The sequence below is a fragment of the Trichosurus vulpecula genome, chromosome 7 (genome assembly GCF_011100635.1).
Source record: "Trichosurus vulpecula isolate mTriVul1 chromosome 7, mTriVul1.pri, whole genome shotgun sequence".
NCBI lineage: Eukaryota > Metazoa > Chordata > Mammalia > Diprotodontia > Phalangeridae > Trichosurus > Trichosurus vulpecula.
The window spans coordinates 242,279,241-242,299,290 of NC_050579.1; the positions used below are offsets into that span (position 1 = coordinate 242,279,241).

General features: G+C 34.9%; 2 protein-coding genes across 3 annotated transcripts in view; one reads left to right on the forward strand and one right to left on the reverse strand.

The window, feature by feature from the left end:
* UBR2 (ubiquitin protein ligase E3 component n-recognin 2) overlaps window positions 1-20,050 on the reverse strand; it is a 145,914-nt gene that overhangs the window by 7,912 nt on the left and 117,952 nt on the right. For both annotated transcript variants that reach the window (XM_036769122.1, XM_036769123.1), the window contains exons 31-42: window positions 18,904-18,997; window positions 17,961-18,122; window positions 16,604-16,704; window positions 14,489-14,567; window positions 13,140-13,288; window positions 12,813-12,868; window positions 10,944-11,040; window positions 10,546-10,613; window positions 9,608-9,743; window positions 8,108-8,198; window positions 2,826-2,956; window positions 1,234-1,342 (exon numbers count right to left, since the gene is read on the reverse strand). In XM_036769122.1, the coding sequence (XP_036625017.1) occupies window positions 1,234-1,342; window positions 2,826-2,956; window positions 8,108-8,198; window positions 9,608-9,743; window positions 10,546-10,613; window positions 10,944-11,040; window positions 12,813-12,868; window positions 13,140-13,288; window positions 14,489-14,567; window positions 16,604-16,704; window positions 17,961-18,122; window positions 18,904-18,997 (1,273 nt within the window). The remainder of the gene's footprint in view (window positions 1-1,233; window positions 1,343-2,825; window positions 2,957-8,107; window positions 8,199-9,607; window positions 9,744-10,545; window positions 10,614-10,943; window positions 11,041-12,812; window positions 12,869-13,139; window positions 13,289-14,488; window positions 14,568-16,603; window positions 16,705-17,960; window positions 18,123-18,903; window positions 18,998-20,050) is intronic.
* Window positions 13,693-14,036, forward strand: LOC118858560 (ATP synthase membrane subunit DAPIT, mitochondrial-like). Its single transcript, XM_036769125.1, has one exon. The coding sequence runs from the start codon at window positions 13,725-13,727 to the stop codon at window positions 13,899-13,901; it is 177 nt and encodes a 58-aa protein (XP_036625020.1). The 5' UTR covers window positions 13,693-13,724; the 3' UTR covers window positions 13,902-14,036.

Genomic DNA, 20,050 nt, shown 5'->3' on the forward strand with positions numbered 1-20,050 from the left:
TTATTGAATTATTCTCTTCAGCAATGTTTTGTGACCTTGGGTTTATTAAACAGGAATCTATTGTATGTTTTTGGTTCTAATTGTAATTATTCAGTTTCTCTGATCTCACTTTCATCTAGTAAGAGAAAATTTTAATACAAATTTATGCTACCAAGCAGTAATTATTAAAATCCAGTATTGAAGAAAGAAATCACCTAGCTTAAAATAGTATACTCCTTATGCTAAAGAAAGATGGAAGACATACTGTATTTGATGCGCAAATTTTCTGAATGCAGTATCACAAGATCATGGCTCTCTAGAGCTGGAAAGGACCTTAGAGGCCATCTAGCCCAACCCCTTCATTTTACAGATGAGGAAATGGAGTCCAATGGAAGTTAAGCAACTTACTGAAGGTTACTCAGATAGGAAGTACCAGGATCCAAACCCAGGTCCTCTGACTCCAAAGCAAACTACTCTTTTCACTGTACCATAATGGTCAGTATTTGAATTTGCAAATCCAGGAAAGTATCATGAATTCAAATTAACTGAGGAAAAACCACTGTGAATCAGTGGCATGGATGGATTATGAGATATTAAAAAATAAAGTTTTATTACTTTCACATGTATAATTGCAAACAACTACAAAATGGTTCCAAGTAAGGGTTCTTTGAGGTTGCACAAACAGATAGACAAGCTTCATTTTGATTTTGCAACCTTCATTCCCATACCACAGAGAGGACCTGGCAGAGGTAGAATGAGCACGTTTGCTCATCAGGAGGTCTGGGTTCCAGTCTTAGCTCTATCCCCCACAGGTCTATGACCTTGGGCAAGTCACACAATGCCCAGCTTCTCTTGGCTTCAGTTTCTTTTCATACAGAATTCTCAGAGTAGATATTTAAGAATCCATCCAATACTGATTCTATACTCTATTTACTAAAGTCTGTAAGGTTTGTTGCTTTAATAAGGTGAAAAATTCCTCTTTCCATTCTGTTTTTGTTATTGATAAGCTTTGCAAATACTCCTAAGTTTCATCTAGATTTTGCTCAGGACAATGCATGACCTGCTCTGTGGCAGGTTGTTACAAAGGTCTCAGTCATACCCTGCCCTCCAGTAAGAACATAGCTACAGGTTCCCATGGTGCCCTATGTCTATGATGGAGAGATGCTGTGCATCTAGACATAAACCTAACAGAACAAGTGAACTTTTCACTTTAATTCAGGATAATTATAACCAAGGGAAATTTTTTTTTGTTACCTTTCAATTAACGTGTTCATTATCTCGCTGTTTTCTTGAAAAAGGCAAATGAGGTTGTTTGGCAGAGAAAGATAGCTACATAAATGTTCAAACTGATTTGCTCCAATTACTAAAGGGAGATAAGAAAGGGAGAAAAGAGATAAAATGTAAAATGTACAAATTTTACAGATGGCATAAACATCAAATAAAACTATATTATGAGGATTAAAATAAAAAAAAATCAATAGTGGAGGGTCCTTTAAAAAAGCTAATAATACAAAGAAAGGAGGAAACATTCCAACTTTTCTAGATAAATTAAAAATGATGGAGCCATATTACTAGCAACCTACTACTGTGAAAAGAATATTGGCGTGGACACTAAAAGACCTGTGCTTTAGACTACAGCCTCAGCCACTGACTTACTGTGTTACCTCTAGCAAATTACTTAGCCTCTTCGGATCTCTCAGTTTTGCCTTTTGTAAAATAGACATATTTTACAAATAGACCTGGGCTCACGAGGCTATTATATGAATAAAATAAGACAAAGAATACGACAGTGTTTTAGAAAGTAAAGATTCTTATATAAATTTAAAATGTCATTGTGAGAGATGGGTGTATCCTTGCTAAAAGCTAACGGTTAAAATAGATATTCTATTTGTCATGAATTGTAAATGTTTCAGGAGTTTGGACTATTTTAAATTTTTAAATGTTTTAAAATTTAATTTTTTTCAATTAACAAAAATCTATTTCATTCCTTCTCACTTCTTCCTTCTCCCCCTGCCCCTTGAAAAAGAAAAAAACAAACTAAACTTTTGTAACAAATATGCATAGTCAAGCCAAACAAATTCCCACATTGGCCATTTCCAAAAACTCTATACTTTAATCTATCTCCTGAGCCTATCCCTTCTCTGTTGGGAGGTGAAGCAGCATGTTTCATCATAAGTCTTGGACTATTTTTAGATGTCATTTCTCTTTCCTTTTGGCTTATGATGTATGGCCACATTCAGACTTGTTACTTGGTAAATGAATAAAGTATAAATAAAGTATCCAAAAGAACAGTAAAACATGCAATCAAAACAACATTTAAACTGATCTTATTGAGAACTGCTGGGATGTTGAATTACAACTTCCACATATATTTTAAGGTTCATGGTACTTGAAACTGGCTTAGTTTTTTTTTAATTCTATCTTTAGTAACATTAAATAAAAGATATAAAAAATCTACAGACATTATTGAGCTGCTTAAAGATGCTTTTGATATTGTACACTTGGAATAGTACGTCAAATTAGATCTATACAAGTGAGAACTTCAATCTCTCCATGAAGCAGTACAATATTAATGTAAATGACAGTGAATAACTGTAGTATAATTTATACATTCCTATACAAATATGATTTATTTTATCTTCACAACAACCCTGAGAAGTGAGTGCTTTTATTATCTCCATTTTACAGATGAGGAAACTGAGGCAGATGGCAGTAAAGTGATTTGCTCAGAGTCAGGCAGCTAGTAATTTTAATTTGTTTTCATTCTTTTGAATCAATCTTTCCTCAAATATTCACAGCAAAATGACAGAACAAGTTTTCCAATAACTCATAACTCAGTAATTTACCTTGGATTTCAGATGGGGCAGGTACTCCATTTAAGTAATGGAAAAACAAGGCAGAGCATCTCAGGAAAGGCATAATTCCAGCTTTGACACTCCTCCACAGATGCCAGCCTGAGGGAATTTCTTTCAAGGCACTTAAGTACAAAATGAATTGTTATTGGGAAGTGTAACAAGAAACGGTCACTTTAGTTAGAACATAGAATAAAAATAAGGCGGAACAGTTGAGTCTGAGGCTAGATCTATTTCAGAGAGGCAGTTTACTAAGCTAATGATACCACCTAGCATGCAGGACAGCAGGTATAAGCCATAATGTTCAAGTCTCATGTACGGCTCTAACTACTTTCTTGATATACATGATAGACAGGGTCTTCCCCAGCTGGGCTCTGGCAGGTTACAGTACCCAGAATAAATCAGATACCCTAGAACCTATGTCAGTGACTTTATGCTACTATTATTTGATTTTATAAAATCTTGCCTTGACCCTTCCATCTTCCTCAAAATGTTACTGACTCATATAAGTGTTCTCTGGCTTATAGAAAAGATGCTGTAAAATAAATTTTTTATCAAGTTTGCTAGACTTGTGATTTTGCTAATGTGGACACTGCCTCTAATAGTTCATCCAAAATGTTCACTGTGTGCAATTCATGTCCATGTTCACCTGTAATTCCACCACAGGAGGTCAATCAAACATATGTGTGATGCTTTACTTAATATTACACAAGTATCAATGAGCTATGCTTTGGTTATTCCTTGCTCTCACTACGTGTTAAGCCCACCTCCCTTTCCATTTATACAGTTTTCTGATGTCAGATTTTGTAGACTGTACACTGCATAATTTAAATGCTTTTTTTAAAAAAAGGCAACAAACAATAAATGTAGTGGACTCTTGCATTCTATTTCGATAAATAATCTGCTATGGTTTTTCTTAACTGTTGGGTTTTTTCCAATTGAATTTTATATTTTTAAATCAGGATTTCCTTCTCTTCCTCCCATCTTCCTGCCCTGCTCTAAACTGGGAAAGCTAGAAAAAACAAAATCTCCTCTTATAAGCATGTAGAGTCAAGCAAAACAAATATGTGCACTGGCCATGTCCAAAATGTCTGACCCTGAACTCTACGTTCATCACCTCTCTATTATAAGGTGAGCAGCCTGTCTCATTATGAGTCCACTGGAATCATGGTCATTGTGTTGATCAAGGTTCCTAAAACCTTCAAAGTTGATTGTCTTCACAGTATTTCTGTTATTGTATAAATTGTTCTCCTTGATCTCCTCACTTCATTCTGTATCAATTCATACAAATCTTCCCAGCTTTTTTTGAAATCATTCCCTTAATCATTTCCTACAGCACAATAGTATTCCATCACATTCATATAACTTGTTCAGCCATTCTCCAATTGATGGGCATCCTCCTCTCAGTTTCCAACTCTTTGCCACCAAAAAGAGAACGGCTATAAATATTTTTCTATGTATGGGTCCTTATCTGTTTTCTTTAATCTCTTTGGGGTACAGACCCAGGAGTGGAATTGCTGGTTCAAAGGGTAAATACATAGTAGCTTTTTGTGCACAGTTTCTAACTGCTTTCCAGAGTGAGTGGAATAATTCACCATTCCACCAGCCGTACATTTTCCCTATAGCTCCTCCAGGATTTGTCATTTTTCTTTTTTGTTAACTTTGACAATCTGATGGATGTGAGGCGAAACTTCAAAGTTGTTTTAATTTTTAATTTTTCTAATTATTAGTGATTTAGATATAATACATTGATATAATAGTATCATATACATATGTATATATAAAATCTATAGATATACTAATATCAAACTTAAATAGAAACAAAGACCACTAAATTGTACAGAAGGATCCCTGCAGGCCACATACTAACTTAAGTTTTAAAATGTATTATCTGTGTTTTACTGTATTTTTGTTTTGTTTTGTTAAATCATTCCCAATTATATTTTAATCTGGTTTGGGTTATACCTGGAAGTGCTTTGGGCTACATTAGGCCTGCAGGCCATATTTTGACACTACTGATTTAGAGCACTTTTTCATTTGTCTATAGATAGATTGAATTTTTTCCTCCAAAAAAAAAACTGTTCATATCCTTGACCATTTATCCAATGGAGAATGATGCTTATTCTTATAAATTTGAGTTAGTTCTCTATATATCTTAGAAATGAAAGCTTTATGAAACTTACTGCAAAGATTTTTCTTATTTACCTATTTCTCTTCTAATCTTGCCTTGTTTTTGTGCAAAAACTTTTTAATTTCATGTAATCGAAACTGTCCATTTTACTTTCTGTGACCCTCTCTATCTCTCGTTTGGTTATGAACTCTTCTCTTATCCATAAATCTGGAAGGTAATTTCTTCCTTGCTTCTCTAATTTATGATGTCATCCTTTATGTATATGCCACACGGACTTAGACTAATACATTTGGAATTTGTTTTGGTATATGCTGGTGAGATTTTGGCCAATACCTAGTTTCTGCCAGATTATTTTCCCTTTCTCTCAATAGTCTTTGTTAAATAGTGAGAATTCTCCCAACAGCTGGGATCTTTGGGCTTATCAAATACTAGGCTTTTTCCTTTGTTAAAGAAGGCTCACTGGGTCAAGGGATTTAGGAGAGAATATATTTGGAAATGACTAATATAAAAAGAAAAGTCATCAATAAAATTTTGATTAATAAATCTGTTCCCTTTTCATACTTTCATTTGGATGCCTTTGATAAGTGTATAGATTATTCTTGTATTTTCTAAAGATGAGAGAACAGACATAGAGATTATTGGACACTGATTTTGTTCTTAATCACTTTTCATTAGTAGCAATTATGTCTGTGACTTTCTTCATTTGGTATGTTCCCCCTCTTTCAGGTATCTTCAGGATTGATCTCTCAAAATTGTGCCACCTCTATGCGTACTTGGTCTAGTCTAGACGGGTTTCAGTTTTATTTTCTTTAGTACTATTTCTACTTTTTTACACAGCAGATCAAGACTGATATGATGTAAATGTAGTGGGTCCACCATCACTAACAGAAAGAATAGTTTTTAATGATAATTAAAATATAATTATGAATATCAGATATTATAACCAGAAGCTTGCTAGTTCTTTTCCTTTTTTATATGTTGTTCTAAGTTTCCTTCTAAAATCCTATCAAGCTGATTTGGCTAAATTGTTATCTTTTTCCAAGCTCTTAACTTGTGTTTTCTCCACAATTTCTTGCTATTTTATGAAACAATATGGTTCATAATCTTCCACCACTCTTCTCCAAAAGATTTTTTCAAACAAGTTTATATTTTAAATTGGTATTAACCAATTTGCTCTACATGACAATGAGAGCAAGTGTTTACAAGCTAAAAGAATTTCTTTTGGCTTCCTTATTGTGCAATTGATTTACACTGGTTCAACTTCCTTAAAAAATTACAATATATGTCAATTTCCCACCCACTATCAATAGATTGTTTAAATAGGTTGGAGTTGCTTTAATTTTATGGATTACCTTCTCATCTTTATTCTTTCTTCTAATTTCTAATTCTTTTCTCCTAATTCTATCTTAATTCTCAATTTGACACATTCTAAAAAGTCAATGAAAAGTCAAGTCTGACTATACAAAAGCAGCTGATTTGGAAAAGACTCTCATATTTGTAATTGGTTATTTCCTGCCTATTAGAATATATTTTCATTTTTGTGATGTTCTTTAATGCTCATCATATCCAGTACCTAACTCCCTTATTGAAACAAGTATTTCTGATACACAGAGTACAGGTGAGAGGTTCACATAAGTAATCTACAAACCTTTGGCCTTTTTTGTTTATTAATACTGAGTCACATTTTCCAGTAAATTTTTTGGCAGTCCCTACTTTTCCCAACTTTGCATTAAAGTCATCAAGTTTGTGTTGATTTCATTTGTTGGGTTTATGTTCTTTCTTTCTTTCTTTTTTTTTTTTGAAGGGAGGAAGGCAGGGCAATTGGGGTTAAGTGACTTGCCAAAGGTCACACAGCTAGTAAGTGTGTCAAGTGTCTGAGGCCGGATTTGAACTCAGGTCCTCCTGACTCCAGGGCTGGTGCTTTACTCACTGTGCCACCTAGCTGCCCCCTGTTCTTTCTATAATTTCTCTACCTCCTAGTCTTCTTCAACAGATGGTGGTGGGTTAATGACAATGGTCTTCAAAGTGGTCTGTTTATGAATGCTCATGATGGACAGTGCCATGAGCTGACCAAATCCCATAAAATGACTTTTCTTGTTGCCTTTGGATGCACAACAAAATAAATTCCACTAACTCTCATTATTTTCCTCTCTAAGAAGAACCTGTGAGCAGTTCTTGCATTTAACTACAACTTCCCTTTCTCTTTTACCTTCATTTAGAGCAATAATGTAAATACTGGTGTGACTGAGGTCATGTAGTTCAGGGGGTTCTTAATCTTTTTTGTGACATGAACCCCTTTGGCAGTCTGATGAAGCTTATGGAACCATTATCACAATAAGGTTTTTAAATGTAGAAAAGAAATCCATTGGATTACAAAGAAACCAGTTATATTGAAATATAGTTACATTAAAAAACAAAACAAAAACAAGTTCACAGACCCCAGGTTAAGTTATAAGTCTATTCAGGCCCTGGTCAAAGATCTCACATTAGAGCACCAACAGTTATGTACATATTTGTAAGTGTCCACAAATTGTGTAACTGTGTGCTATTGTAAAGTAAATATTTAAAATGCAAAAGGGAAAGTCACTTTTTAAAAGTTGTAGGGAACCCTTGTTAATGAAAAGAATCCCTTCTGATCTTAACTGTTGGTAACAAAGTTTTGGGATTGCTGAGTAACTATTTAAGTAGGGAAAACAACCACTTGAAAAAGTCTAATTGAATTAAAAATAATTTTGTTTTGAGAATTTCTTGGTACCTCTTTGTATTTTCTATAGCAAGCAGCCTCAAGTGCTGCTCAATCAGGGAATCACTGACATGGGTGGTTAAGAAAGTAACTGGATGATATCTGAGGGAGGCAGGAAGTGCTTCTGATTCTGAGTTCTACTCACTTTGCCACTCACTGTTCATGCAACGACAGGCAAAAAGGCTCAACTCCACTCCTTGGTCTCACTGACAATGCAAGGTGTATGGTTCACCTACTTATAATGGGAAGGGTTAAAAGTGCTACCTAACTGCATCACAAGGAATTCAAACGTAAAAATAAAAAATGCTACATTACAAGCATTTACAGCATGTCAACAACCTTTTTCACATGGTAAAGCTCATGTACAAGAGCAACATGCTTTCTGTGTAGAACAGATGTTACCTTCCTGCACAGTGACAAAGTGTTTTGTACAAAGCAAGCACTGCTAACTCTTCTTCACCAGTAGGATTTTCTTGGTCCATACCATTCTCTTCTAAAAAGATAAGGAAATATTAGTATACTATATTTGCCAGCAAGGTATACTGAAAATGAAACACCACCAATTAATTTCCAAATAACATCGAGCACTTTATGACCTCAAGTAAAACGCTTGAGATGGGGTGCTTTACTTCCATATTCCCTCTTCCCTAGTTACTTAGGATGAGCAGAATCTGAAAACACACAAAAAGGGTCATCCTCAGCTCAATAAGCAGGCCACCCAGGGACCAAAAAAGGTTTCTGCTAGGGCAGAATAATGTATTCATTAAGAAACTAGTTAAGTAATGAAATACTGATTATGACTCAAGGCTGTTTCTCTGAGATTAGCTCTGAAAAACTGCATCTTTTGGAGAAAAAGGAGTTATGATGAGAGGAGCATAGCTATTAGGAGATAGGGGTTAAGAAAGAACTGCCTGGGTTCCTTAACTCTCCTTAAAGACAAACCAACCCCGAATATTTGCCTTGACTCCACTAGAAATCATGCTGCAGTTCATCTTTAACTTTTATCTCCTCTCTGAACCTGTCCTGCAGTCCATTCTTATACTATGTCCACTTCAGTCCACTTGAGCCTCTTTTCTCCCCACTGCCTATATTTAATCATATGCTCTCTCCCAAAGAATTTCCAGCGTAAGTGAGAAAAGTATTTCAAAAAAACCTACGAATAAATGAACTAAGAAATTACCAATGGAATGTATTTAGAAATAATAATGTATAAGTGCTAATCAGAGTAGACTAAAATTAACTTTAACAAAAAACCAAAATATTAACATGATTAGTAAAAGACCTCTTTGGTTTCTGTCAAATATTTAATCTTCTGTCAAATTTGGATACATCAGGTCTAAATTTCTTCATATCCTCATCCATTGAGTAAAACTGACTCAATACATTCTTTTAAAATTTGTTGTAAAAAACAGATCTTATGTGAATCTTCATGTATTAGCAGTACAGCTATTACACTGTAAACTCTCAGGACTTACATACACCACCCCTTTCTGTACTATCAACAAGTATTTAAGATACTGACATAACTAAATGTGCTTCAAGAGAATTTTTTTGGGGTTGTTAAATGTTCTATTTAGAAACTGAAAACTGAAAATCAATGCAACCAACTAAATTTGCTTAGTAACTTATTTGCACTATACTAATTTAAATGTAGATGGTATCATAACAAGTGAGAATTTCTTTTTAAGGCAACAAATAAAAATAAAATGTCATCTCTCCATAGAATTTTAATTTATTCATTGGAAAAATGAATTGCTCCAACTCCAAAACACTTTATTTGCAGAGTTATCCAATTATAATTTACATTATTATTCATCTTTTAGGTATTAAAAAAAACACTGTGAGATTAACTCAGTGTTTTCTGAAAGAAATTATCAAAAGAATGTAAGCAGAAGTCATTACCTGTACATGAGGTAAGTAAGATTTGTACGATGTGTGCCATAGTGACAAGATGGAAAATGTGAAGATCTCCAGTGGTGAGGCTAAACCCTGAAAAGTCCTGACACTGCAAAGCAGGGAACGAGAGTACCAAGCTCACCTGGGAAAGAGATATGATATTTTAAGGATAAAAATATGTTCACCTCATTTTCTTCCTTTATTTTTTAAAATTATGAGTATGACAGTCATCAATAGCCATGTACATTTTCATAGATAAAAGGACAGAAACAGGACGATCTATGAAATAGGTACTCTACTGTGTGCCTCTTGGTTTTTATTTTCAATTTTCCTTCACTTTCTTTAACTAGAGTGTTTTCTACATTTCTTTATTTTATAATCTAATAATCATCATCTCATCAAGTGATCTTCCTTAGTAGAGAACACAAACTGGAATTCTCACTCATCCTTGGCCAACAATAATCACCTAAGAACCAAAGGATCTGAGATGAACATTCTGTCCTAAATCATTTAATTTGTCCTACATCTTCCTTAATGCAATAAAAACTGTAAATATTATCCCATATATTCTCACAACTACACTGTGAATTAAGTAGAGTGGATGGAAACTTACGCATCAGATAGGTAGCTGAAGCACAGAAAAGTTAAGTCACTTGCTCAAGTCACAGAGTGTATTTTAGTCCTTAATGTTGACTCAGAACTAGAACTGAAGACTCCTGATACCAACCGCTAAAACTCTTTTAACTAACAGTTCTCTTTCTCAGTACTTTTTTTATAGCTTTTCCAAAAGAGATTTTAACAATCAAACTCTTAAAAAAAAAAATCTAAAATAGTAATAATTACAAGTGATAATCCTTCCCTACCCACCACCATATCTGCTCTTGACCAATTTAACCATGTGGGTAACCCAGCTTTATAGAAAGGAATACCATGAACACACTCACCAATAAATGAAACATGTCAATATCTAATATGCATGGAAGATTTCCATATTTCTCATTAGGCACTAGTGCTGAAGAGTAAAAACAAAACTGAATTAGTACATAAATTAATTCATAGAGATCACATATAGCAACACCAAGTTTTCATTTCAAAACTTAATAAAAAAATCTATCTAAATCTACTTTTCCACAAGACACAAATGAATCTGTAATAAACAACTGGTAAACAGAATTTAGTTTGTTCTGAAAGGGATATATGTTCAACTATTATTTCAGGGCTTGCTCTACTAAAAAAGTATGCTGAAATGTGAAAAAAATTATTTCACTAAGTAAAATGAATATTTATTATATTATTTTATATTCGTTATTTAACAAAAACATTTCAATATATTAAAACTTACATGCAAAAAGTATACAAAAATGTTCCTGCACCACTGAAAATGATGCTGCTGTCCAATGTGCAGCTGCAAATCTTGTTAATGACTTGAGACAGTCGTCCTGAAATGTGAAAACGGAAATCTAACTATTAAGAAAAACTGCCACAGATGAATTATTTCTATTTCTTCAGAAACAACTATTTAAAATGTAGAAGAGAAAATTTTGTTCTATTTGGGAAATCACTACAGTAAATTCATATTACTTCCCAGCCTTTTGATTTGCCCCAAAAAGGTAATACTTCAGTTATATAAATGCCAAAAATATCATACAAATGGTGTAGCAGATAATGTCTTGATTGTGACTTGGATGAATGGAATTGTGTCTCTGAAGGGCTTTAGTGTTTGAGATAAGAAGAGGAATGGGGCATGTTTATACACACATGTACATACATGCCTACATGCATGCATGCATACGTACATACACAGACACCAACGGATAGTAATAAGCTAAGGGGAGGTAAACTTAACTCTGAGAAAATACAGACTTCTAGAGGAATTATAGAAAAGTACCATGTTACAGGGCAGCTAGGTGGCACAGTGGATAGAGTGCCAGGCCTGGAGTCAGGAAGACTCATCTTTCTGAGTTCAGATCTAGTCTCAGATACTTCCCAGCTGTCTGACTCTGTTTGCCTCAGTTTCCTCATCTGTCAAATGAGCTGGAGAAGGAAATGGCAAACCCCTCCAGTATCTTTGCCAAGAAAACCCCCAATGGGATCACTAAGAGTTGGACATGACTGAAAAGACTGAACAACAGTAACAACTGCAGAACAACAATAGACTACACTTAGAAAGGACCCCCTAAAGTTTAAAAGACTGAAAAATACCTGCCCAACACTGTACCTCAAGCGGGCTGAATAAACTAGATTTTCTTTCCATTCAATACAGCTCTGACCACTCACTGTTTCCACTTCTCACCTCCAGAAGCAAAAGCATATTGTTGTACTCGAAACAACTCATTCAGGTGTGGGTTGCTACTCCACCAACTTATTATAGAAGGGTTTAAGAGACACAGGAATGCAACAAGACAGGAACAATATTTCTGATGCCGCAATTATTCCTTCAAGTCCCCAAAGGGTAACGGTGAGAACAGGGAACATCGGCCAGTTGGCGGCTATGCTGCCATATAAGTGATGTCTATTTTCGATTTCAGTGATTTATTAACATAGGAACAAGAGCTCAAGGGAACTAATTTACTTATTTATGGCCAAAATAAGAACTCAGTCGCATCTACAACTGCCACACAGGAAAAGAAGTATGTTTCATCCAAGAGGGCTCCACTTCTCCTCATAGACACCCTTGCCACTCCTGTCCTCAGGTTTTATTACCCTTGAAGACCCTCTACAGCAGGTATCAAACTCAAGGAGAAAAAGGGCCACCACTTTATACAGAAAGATCCTTGCAGGCTGCATACTGACTTACTTTTAAAATCTATTATTATTTATGATTTACTATATTCTTTTTACTTATTTTGTTAAAGATCTCCCAACTGCATTTTAATCTGCTTTGGGCCCCATGGGTCCCAGCTGTGTGTTTGACACTTCTGCTCTAGAGCAAGGCAGATGGTCTGTTTTTTTGTTTTGTTTTGTTTCATTTTTTCTTTTTGTTGTGTTCATAGCAGAAACTCAGCATATGCTGAACTGATGAAGCCTATTAAGTCTTCATGAAAAGTAAATAAAATAATTTTAAGTACCATATGAGAACAGATTGTAATACAAAGGGGGTGAAACCAAATATAAGTGGCTATTTCATAATTAAAAAAAAAACCATTAAACAGTAGCTGAAACTTACCCCATCCACAACTTTCACAGAAACAAGGGAAAGGTGAGATCTTACCTGTCGGCAAGGCAAATGACCAAATAATGGTTTCTCTTCATCATTTAATATCCTTTCTACAGAAAGCAATATAATGGTCAAATTTAGGTGCGAGAATTTTTAAGTCACTTCATTGTAATATTTTAATATTGAAGAACTAAAACTGAAATGGTGTTACTTCTGAACTATACGAAGTCATAGTCCCCAAGGTGAAATTTTTTTTTTAATGTTCATTCATAATTTATAATCTGTCAATATGGATATTATTGCTGACGTAGTTCTATAACTTTCATTTACATTACTATAAATTCTGACTTACGGTGGGCCTTATAGAGGTCAACTACTTACCTATGGTTTGAATAGTATATGCACAGCTACCCCAACACATTATGGGGACACGGGGATCCTCTTCATTGGGGTGAACCTTTAGTCCTACTTTGTAAGTGGCTGTTCCAAATGTTGTTAGCATTTCTTTAATACTTTCAGAATATGGGTTCCTGAGATGGACAAGTATGGCATTAGTTCCAAAATACTGTACACTCACATTAATTTGAAAGCATGTTTTCTTGGATACTATTCCCTCTATTTGTTCAATCTGTAAGTTTTTAAAAATATGAAGTTTTTCACAATGTACTTCACATATGCAAATGCGAATCAGCTATATATATCTTTGTTGTGAGAGGAAAAAAAGCACATTAACCAGAATCACATACAATGTTTAATTTTGAAAACACAGGAGTATATTGAAGAACTTTATGATTTACCAAGTAGGCCTTAATAAAAGTAGACAGTATAAAAAAGTAGATGTCCATCTACTAGGTAATGTCTCCCAAAGGGAATGGAGTATTATTGTGTAGTAATAAATGACCAATATAAGAATATAGAGAAGGAAGGGCAGCGGCTGCGGTGGGTCCTACGGTCGGGATTTCAATTATGGCAGGTCCAGAATCTGACAGTCAGTATCAGTTCACTGGTTTTAAGAAATACTTCAATTCATACACCCTTAATGGCAGAAAGAATTATGTACTGGCCACTTATGGAGGAATCGCTTTGCTCATACTTTACTTCAAGGCAAGGTCTAAAAAAACTCCAGCTGTGAAAGAAACATAAATGGAGCCCAGTATATATGTGTGTGTGTGTGTGTATACTTTGTCCATCATCAAGTTCCCTGGCTAAAGGACCTGCTGTCAACTTAGCATGTAATCTATAGCTCTTGAAATAAAACATGAACTCAGAAAAAAAAAATATAGAGAAACATGGAAAGATTCATATAAAAGGGCCCAAAATGAAATAAGCAGTACTTGGAAAACGACGTATACAATGACAATAACATAAAAGAAATACACAAAGAAGCAACTGAATACTATCTAATAATGATAATAGCCAAGATTGGCTCTGAAGAAGAGATGAGAAAATCATCTCCTTTCCTTCAAGGAAAAGGTGGGAGGCCTATGCTTTGAAACACAGCCTATACTCTCAGATTTGGCTGATAGATTCGCTAATTTTGTGGAACTTTTTTCTTTTTCCTTTCCTTTTTATTCTTTGTTACAAGAGATGGCTCTATAAGTAGGGGAGAAGGAAAGGACATATTTGAAAATGAAAGTCATGCAAAAGTAAAAGATATCAATAAAAACAGTAAGGTATAGAAAAAAGTGAACTGTATATTTATAATGCTTACTTAAGATGACAGGACTTACTTCGGTCGAAAATCAGGCTTAAATCCTTCAGGGAGCTGTAGTTCAATCATACTTTCTGAATTTTCAGAAGATATATTGCCTACAAGAAAAGCTACATATTATATATGTGGACACACACACCACTAAAATACTTTTCCTGGTTGTTTAAAAGGAATGATAGTTCATTGAAGCTACAGATACAATCCCAGAAATTCTAAACATGGGGTTGCCTTGCTTCTTAACCCCCTCTATGGAATAAATGTGAAATGCCAGCTAATATAGTTACAGTTTGCTGAGTGATTGGCCCCAAAGACTCTTGAAGCTGTGAGGAATAGATAATATGATGTTGGATGGCATAATTGGAATTCCAAAAGGATCCCAACAGGCTGGAATAATGGCTTAAATGGAATAAAATAAAGTTTAATTTGAGGGATCGATATACTTAAGGGATAAATGTTACAAAAAAATTAACTATACAAGTACAGGATATAGAGAGAGAATTTTTCACAATGTTTTTCACATATGTTCATGTATCTATCACATATATCCATTCTAAGTTTTTCACAATGTACTTCACATATGTAAATGTGAATCAGCTATATAAATCTTTGTTGTGAGAGTAAAAAAAGCATATGAACCAGAATCACATGCAATGTTTAACTCTGACAACATAGGAGTATTTTGAAGAACTTTATGATTTACCAAGTAGGCCTTAATAAAAGTAGGCAGTATAAAAAAGTAGATGTCCATCTAGAGAAGATATAAAGACACTTTAGAGGAGTACGAGATTAGTGAATTGATAATATGATGTGGCAGTTAAAGTAATATATTCATATGTTCTTCTTCGACTACATTAATGTGGTGTGTGTGTGTGTGTGTGTGTGTGTTTGTGTGTGTATCCAGAATATCATCCAACAGACAAGAATCCCATTTTACTCCTGGCTAGAGCACAGAGTCCAGTTCCAATTGTCACATTTCAGGAAGGACACTGATTAGGCGGTACATATCTACATGAAGACAATCAGAATGATGAGGACCTGAATTAGTACCACCCAAGGAGAGGCTAAAGTAAGTGGGGATGTATACCCTGGAGAAGAGAACAACTGGAAGGGAAAGTCACTGTCTTCTATTACTAGAAGAGCTTCCACATGTAAAGACTGTTTTGGGCCCAGAGGGCAGAACTAGGTTCAATGGTGGAAGGTACAATGAAAAGAATGCTGGATTTGCAGTCAGAGGATTTAAGTCTGAATTCTGGTTATTTCACTTACTACCTTTGTGACCTTGGGAAAGTTACTCTACCTCTCTTCCTGGTTTCCTGAGATGTAAAAGAGGGTACTAGACTAGACAACTTTTTCTAAAGACTCTTCTAACTCTATGATTCTAAGGTCCTAAGGTACAAGGAGATAGATTTCAGCAGGACATAAAGAAAGCCTCCTAACAACTGGACCTGCTAAAATATGGAGGTGGTTGTCATCACTGTCATTACTGTCATCATCATAATCATCTTTTTTGAAATAACCCTGACTTTCTGATGGAAAGACAAAAGGAGGGAAAGTATGAGAGGCCAGCTTCCTTAAACAGTGGTACAAATTTGCCCATATTTCTTGATGATGAAGTAGTGCCAGTAATAATGTAACCAGCTGGTGTGTTAATAATAACTGACTTTGTATAGCATTTAAAAAATTTACACCATGCTTTACAACATTATCTCATTTCAAAACAATTCTATGAGTAGGTACGATAAGGATTATTATTTCCATTATACAAATGAGATTAAGAAAGAGGGACTTTTCATTATCACACAGATAGTAAGTGTCTAGTAGGATCTGAATCCAGGCCTTCCTAACTCCAAGTTCAGTGTTTTATACACTACATCATGATGGCTCCTCTCTAATAGTATGCATTATTGCTAGAACACAAAAAATTAAATTTTATATCATTTACTCCCAGCTGCTCTGAAAAAGAGAGGCTTAATATTTTTGCTGTAAGCTTCATGTATTTTGAATGAATAAGGAACTAGATAGCAAAGCTGACAGTTCTAAGTCAAATAGTGACATGGTAGATTTTCTAATTAAAACAATAACTCAGCCAGCCCCTGTGGAAGTACCCTTGAGGAGAAAATAAAATCAAACTTACTAAAAGTACTTTCTTCTTTCCGAAGAAACTGCAATGCTTTTATCTGCTGAGATACTGTTCTAATCCACTGAACAAGATTTGGTTGGTCAGAAGAATCTAGTCTGTCAGAAACAATAAGCAGTATTAAAAAACAGGCAAGAGTAAGATACTAAACATAGTAGTTCTTCAAATAATCACATGTACACTTCAATTCTTTCAACTAATTACAAGGAAAAAAAATTACATTTGAGTTAGTAATAAAAAAAAACCATATATAGATACTTTCAAAACAAATTGCTATTTATCAGTCTACTATTAATAAAAATAACTCAGCATATGTTTGTCTTTATGTTTTGCAAAAGTGGAACTTTAAACTTCAAAGCATCAACTACTCTTAACTAAGCTCTCTCTCTCTCTCTATACACACATACATACATAACCACATATATGTACATGTATACATGTGTATATAAAAGAAAAAACCCATGACCTCCATATTTGAATTCTGAATAACTCAAAATAATTTTTTACAGATTGAAGTAAAATATATTTACTGTGGAGCTGTTTATCAACAACAAGGTGTAGCAAATTAAGTCCTGGTGCTATAAGAAACAATTTATCACTGTTTTCTCACAATAGTTCACTTTTCACCATATAGTTATCAATGATAGACCATACATCATCCCTTTCCTTCAAAATAAAATCTGTAATGAGAGAAAAAGAATCAAATATTCAACCACATAAGAGTCTAGCTTGGATAGCATAGCTTGAATGACATGTGTTCTACTATAGAATAATAATTTTCTAATGTAGTTCTCTGAAACTTTTAATCTTTGTTTTTGATATCCTTCACCCAAAAACCACACTCATCTTAACATCATGCTACCTTCCAATATTTAAAAATTGAAATTAAACTTGAGGATAAAATGCCTCATTCCTTTTCTTATTCAACTCAGTAATCTCAATATTATAGTTACGTGAACAGTGGATTTGATTTTAAATTCTTTTAAAGAACCCAAACAGCAACGCATGAAGCACAGATTATTCTTAAGAAAAGAACTGTTTAAAATGCTATGTTACTAATACTTGAGTATATATGATGTTCTGAGTGCAGTACTACATTTTAGATTTTCCAGTCCATTTATAATCTTGTCATGGCACATCACAACCTTGCATAAGAAGGGGCTGAATGCATTTGTCTTATAAGAAGCTGACCTAACCAACAAAATGGTACTGGGAAGAAAGAGGAACAAAAAAACATATCAAAATTAATAGGTTCCTAAACTCTAAGGAGTTGCTAGGAAGCAAAGGAAGGAAGAAAGTTGAGTCTGACACAGTATGAGAGCAAAAAAGCAAAAAGAGGTTACAATTAGAGTACCTGTTAAATATATTTCTTGGGGGCAGAAGCAGAGGAATAACAGTATTGCTTAAACATTCACAAAGGGGACAAAGGAATTCTCCATTTTCTACATCATAGCTTGTGTGCACACGTAATCTCTGTTGTCTTCTTTGTTCCTTTGCTTGTACAGCATCAAAATACCTTTAAAGGAGGAGTTTTTTAAGTATTAACAAAATTGTTAGGTCCTTCAACCAAAGTCATACTTTTAAATGTCATTCTTTAAGTAAATGTTCTTTGCAATAAAATATTTCTATGTCCACAATGGTCAAATAATCCCATGTTATATGTATTTGGAGGGAAGGGTATAAATAGTAGCACAAGTAGTAAAGATAATGCCTTATTTCCCAAGAACTCCAGCTGGCTTGGGGAAACTCAAAAGAACTCTATGGCTGGCTTAGGTCCTACTCTACACAAAATGGCAACGGCCAAGATGGTGACAGCACTAGGACAGAGCCCAATCTGGGAGTCCCCTTTAGCAGCAGTGAAATAACTAGTTAGTACTACTTCCCTAGGAACCAAGGCTATTTAATTTGGACCTAAAGACAGAAAAGATACCATGCCCCAAGCACCCTTCCTGGAGCTGAATTCACTATTAAGATCTTCCTTTCCCAATTATAGTATTTAATATTTGTCACTATGCAGTATCTTCCTTAGAAGGGAAAAAAGAGTTATAGTTATTTGCAATGCTACCTTATTTATATGTATGTATCTACACAATCACATGAATATTTGTAAATCACTTTTATTTTCAATAAATTGGGTACATCAACTTTATAATTTGTCTAATAGTGATAAGGCAGTTTGTCTTTGCAATTTTGGAGTTCTTTTTTCTGGCATTGAACTCCCTTTAATTGCTTAAAAGTTCAATTTTAAGAACTGAAATAATCTTAACATTTACTAATTTACAAATTTAGCAAATTACCTTTGCCAACAATGGGCATGCATTATGTGCCCGCAGCTACCAGTGTGTGTTCCACAGGACAAGTCAGGATGCATGAATAATGGATCATATTTTTCTATACAAAAAGGGGGGAAAAAAGCATTTACTTTCCATATGAAAAAATGTGCTCCCAAAAGTTCTATTTCAATTCTCCATCATGGCTTAAAAATGACCCTAGGTTCTCAAAGGCTAAATTAATCAACAAGCATTTATTAAACACCTACTACTTGACACCATCAAGTCCTTTGCCAGTGATAGACAAAAAGGTAATAATCTCTTGCCTCAAAGAGTTTGGCTTACTAAGAGTGGCAGGGGAGAACAACATGCACATAAATAAACAAATACTAAATACATATAATGCAGGATAATTTTGAGCAAGAGGCACTGACATCTGGAGGGGAAGGAGAATCAGGCAAGGCCTCATGCAGAAGGTGGCACCTCAGCTGGACTTTGAAGGAAAGTAGGGACTATAAGTGACAGACTCACAGGGCAAGAAGGGAAAGACTCATAGGGCAAGAATGTGCATTTAAGAAATGGGGAACAGCCTATACAAAGGTAAAGAGACAGAAGACTGAATATCACATGTGAGGAACAGCAAGGCCAGTTTGGCTGGACTGTAGAGTGTGTGAAGGCAAATAATATATACTAAGACTAGAAAGATAGGGTGGCTCCAGCTTGTGAAGGAATTTACATGCCAAATTGAGGAGTTTGTACTTAATCCTAAAGTTAATAGGGAGCCACTAGATGCAGGGGTGGAGAACCTGCCACCTGAAGGCACATGTGGCCTTTTTGGGTCTTTGGGTGTAGCCTTCTGACTGAGTCCAAGTTTTACAGAACAAATCTTTTTATTAAGGGGATTTGTTCTGTGAAGTTTGGATTCAGTCAAAGGGCTGCACTTGAGGGCCTAGAGAGCCACATGCAGCCTTGAGGCCATAGATTCCCCACCCCTGTCTAGATTTTACTGAGCAGGGTAGTGATGTGGTCAGACTTATGCTTTAAGAATATCAATCTGGTAGCTGTGTGGTCAATAAGGTGGACCAGAGGGAGATTTGAGGCAAAGAGAGCAATTAGAAGGCTACTGTGATAGTCCAGGGCAAAAGGTAATGAGGACCTGGAACAGTGATGGCTA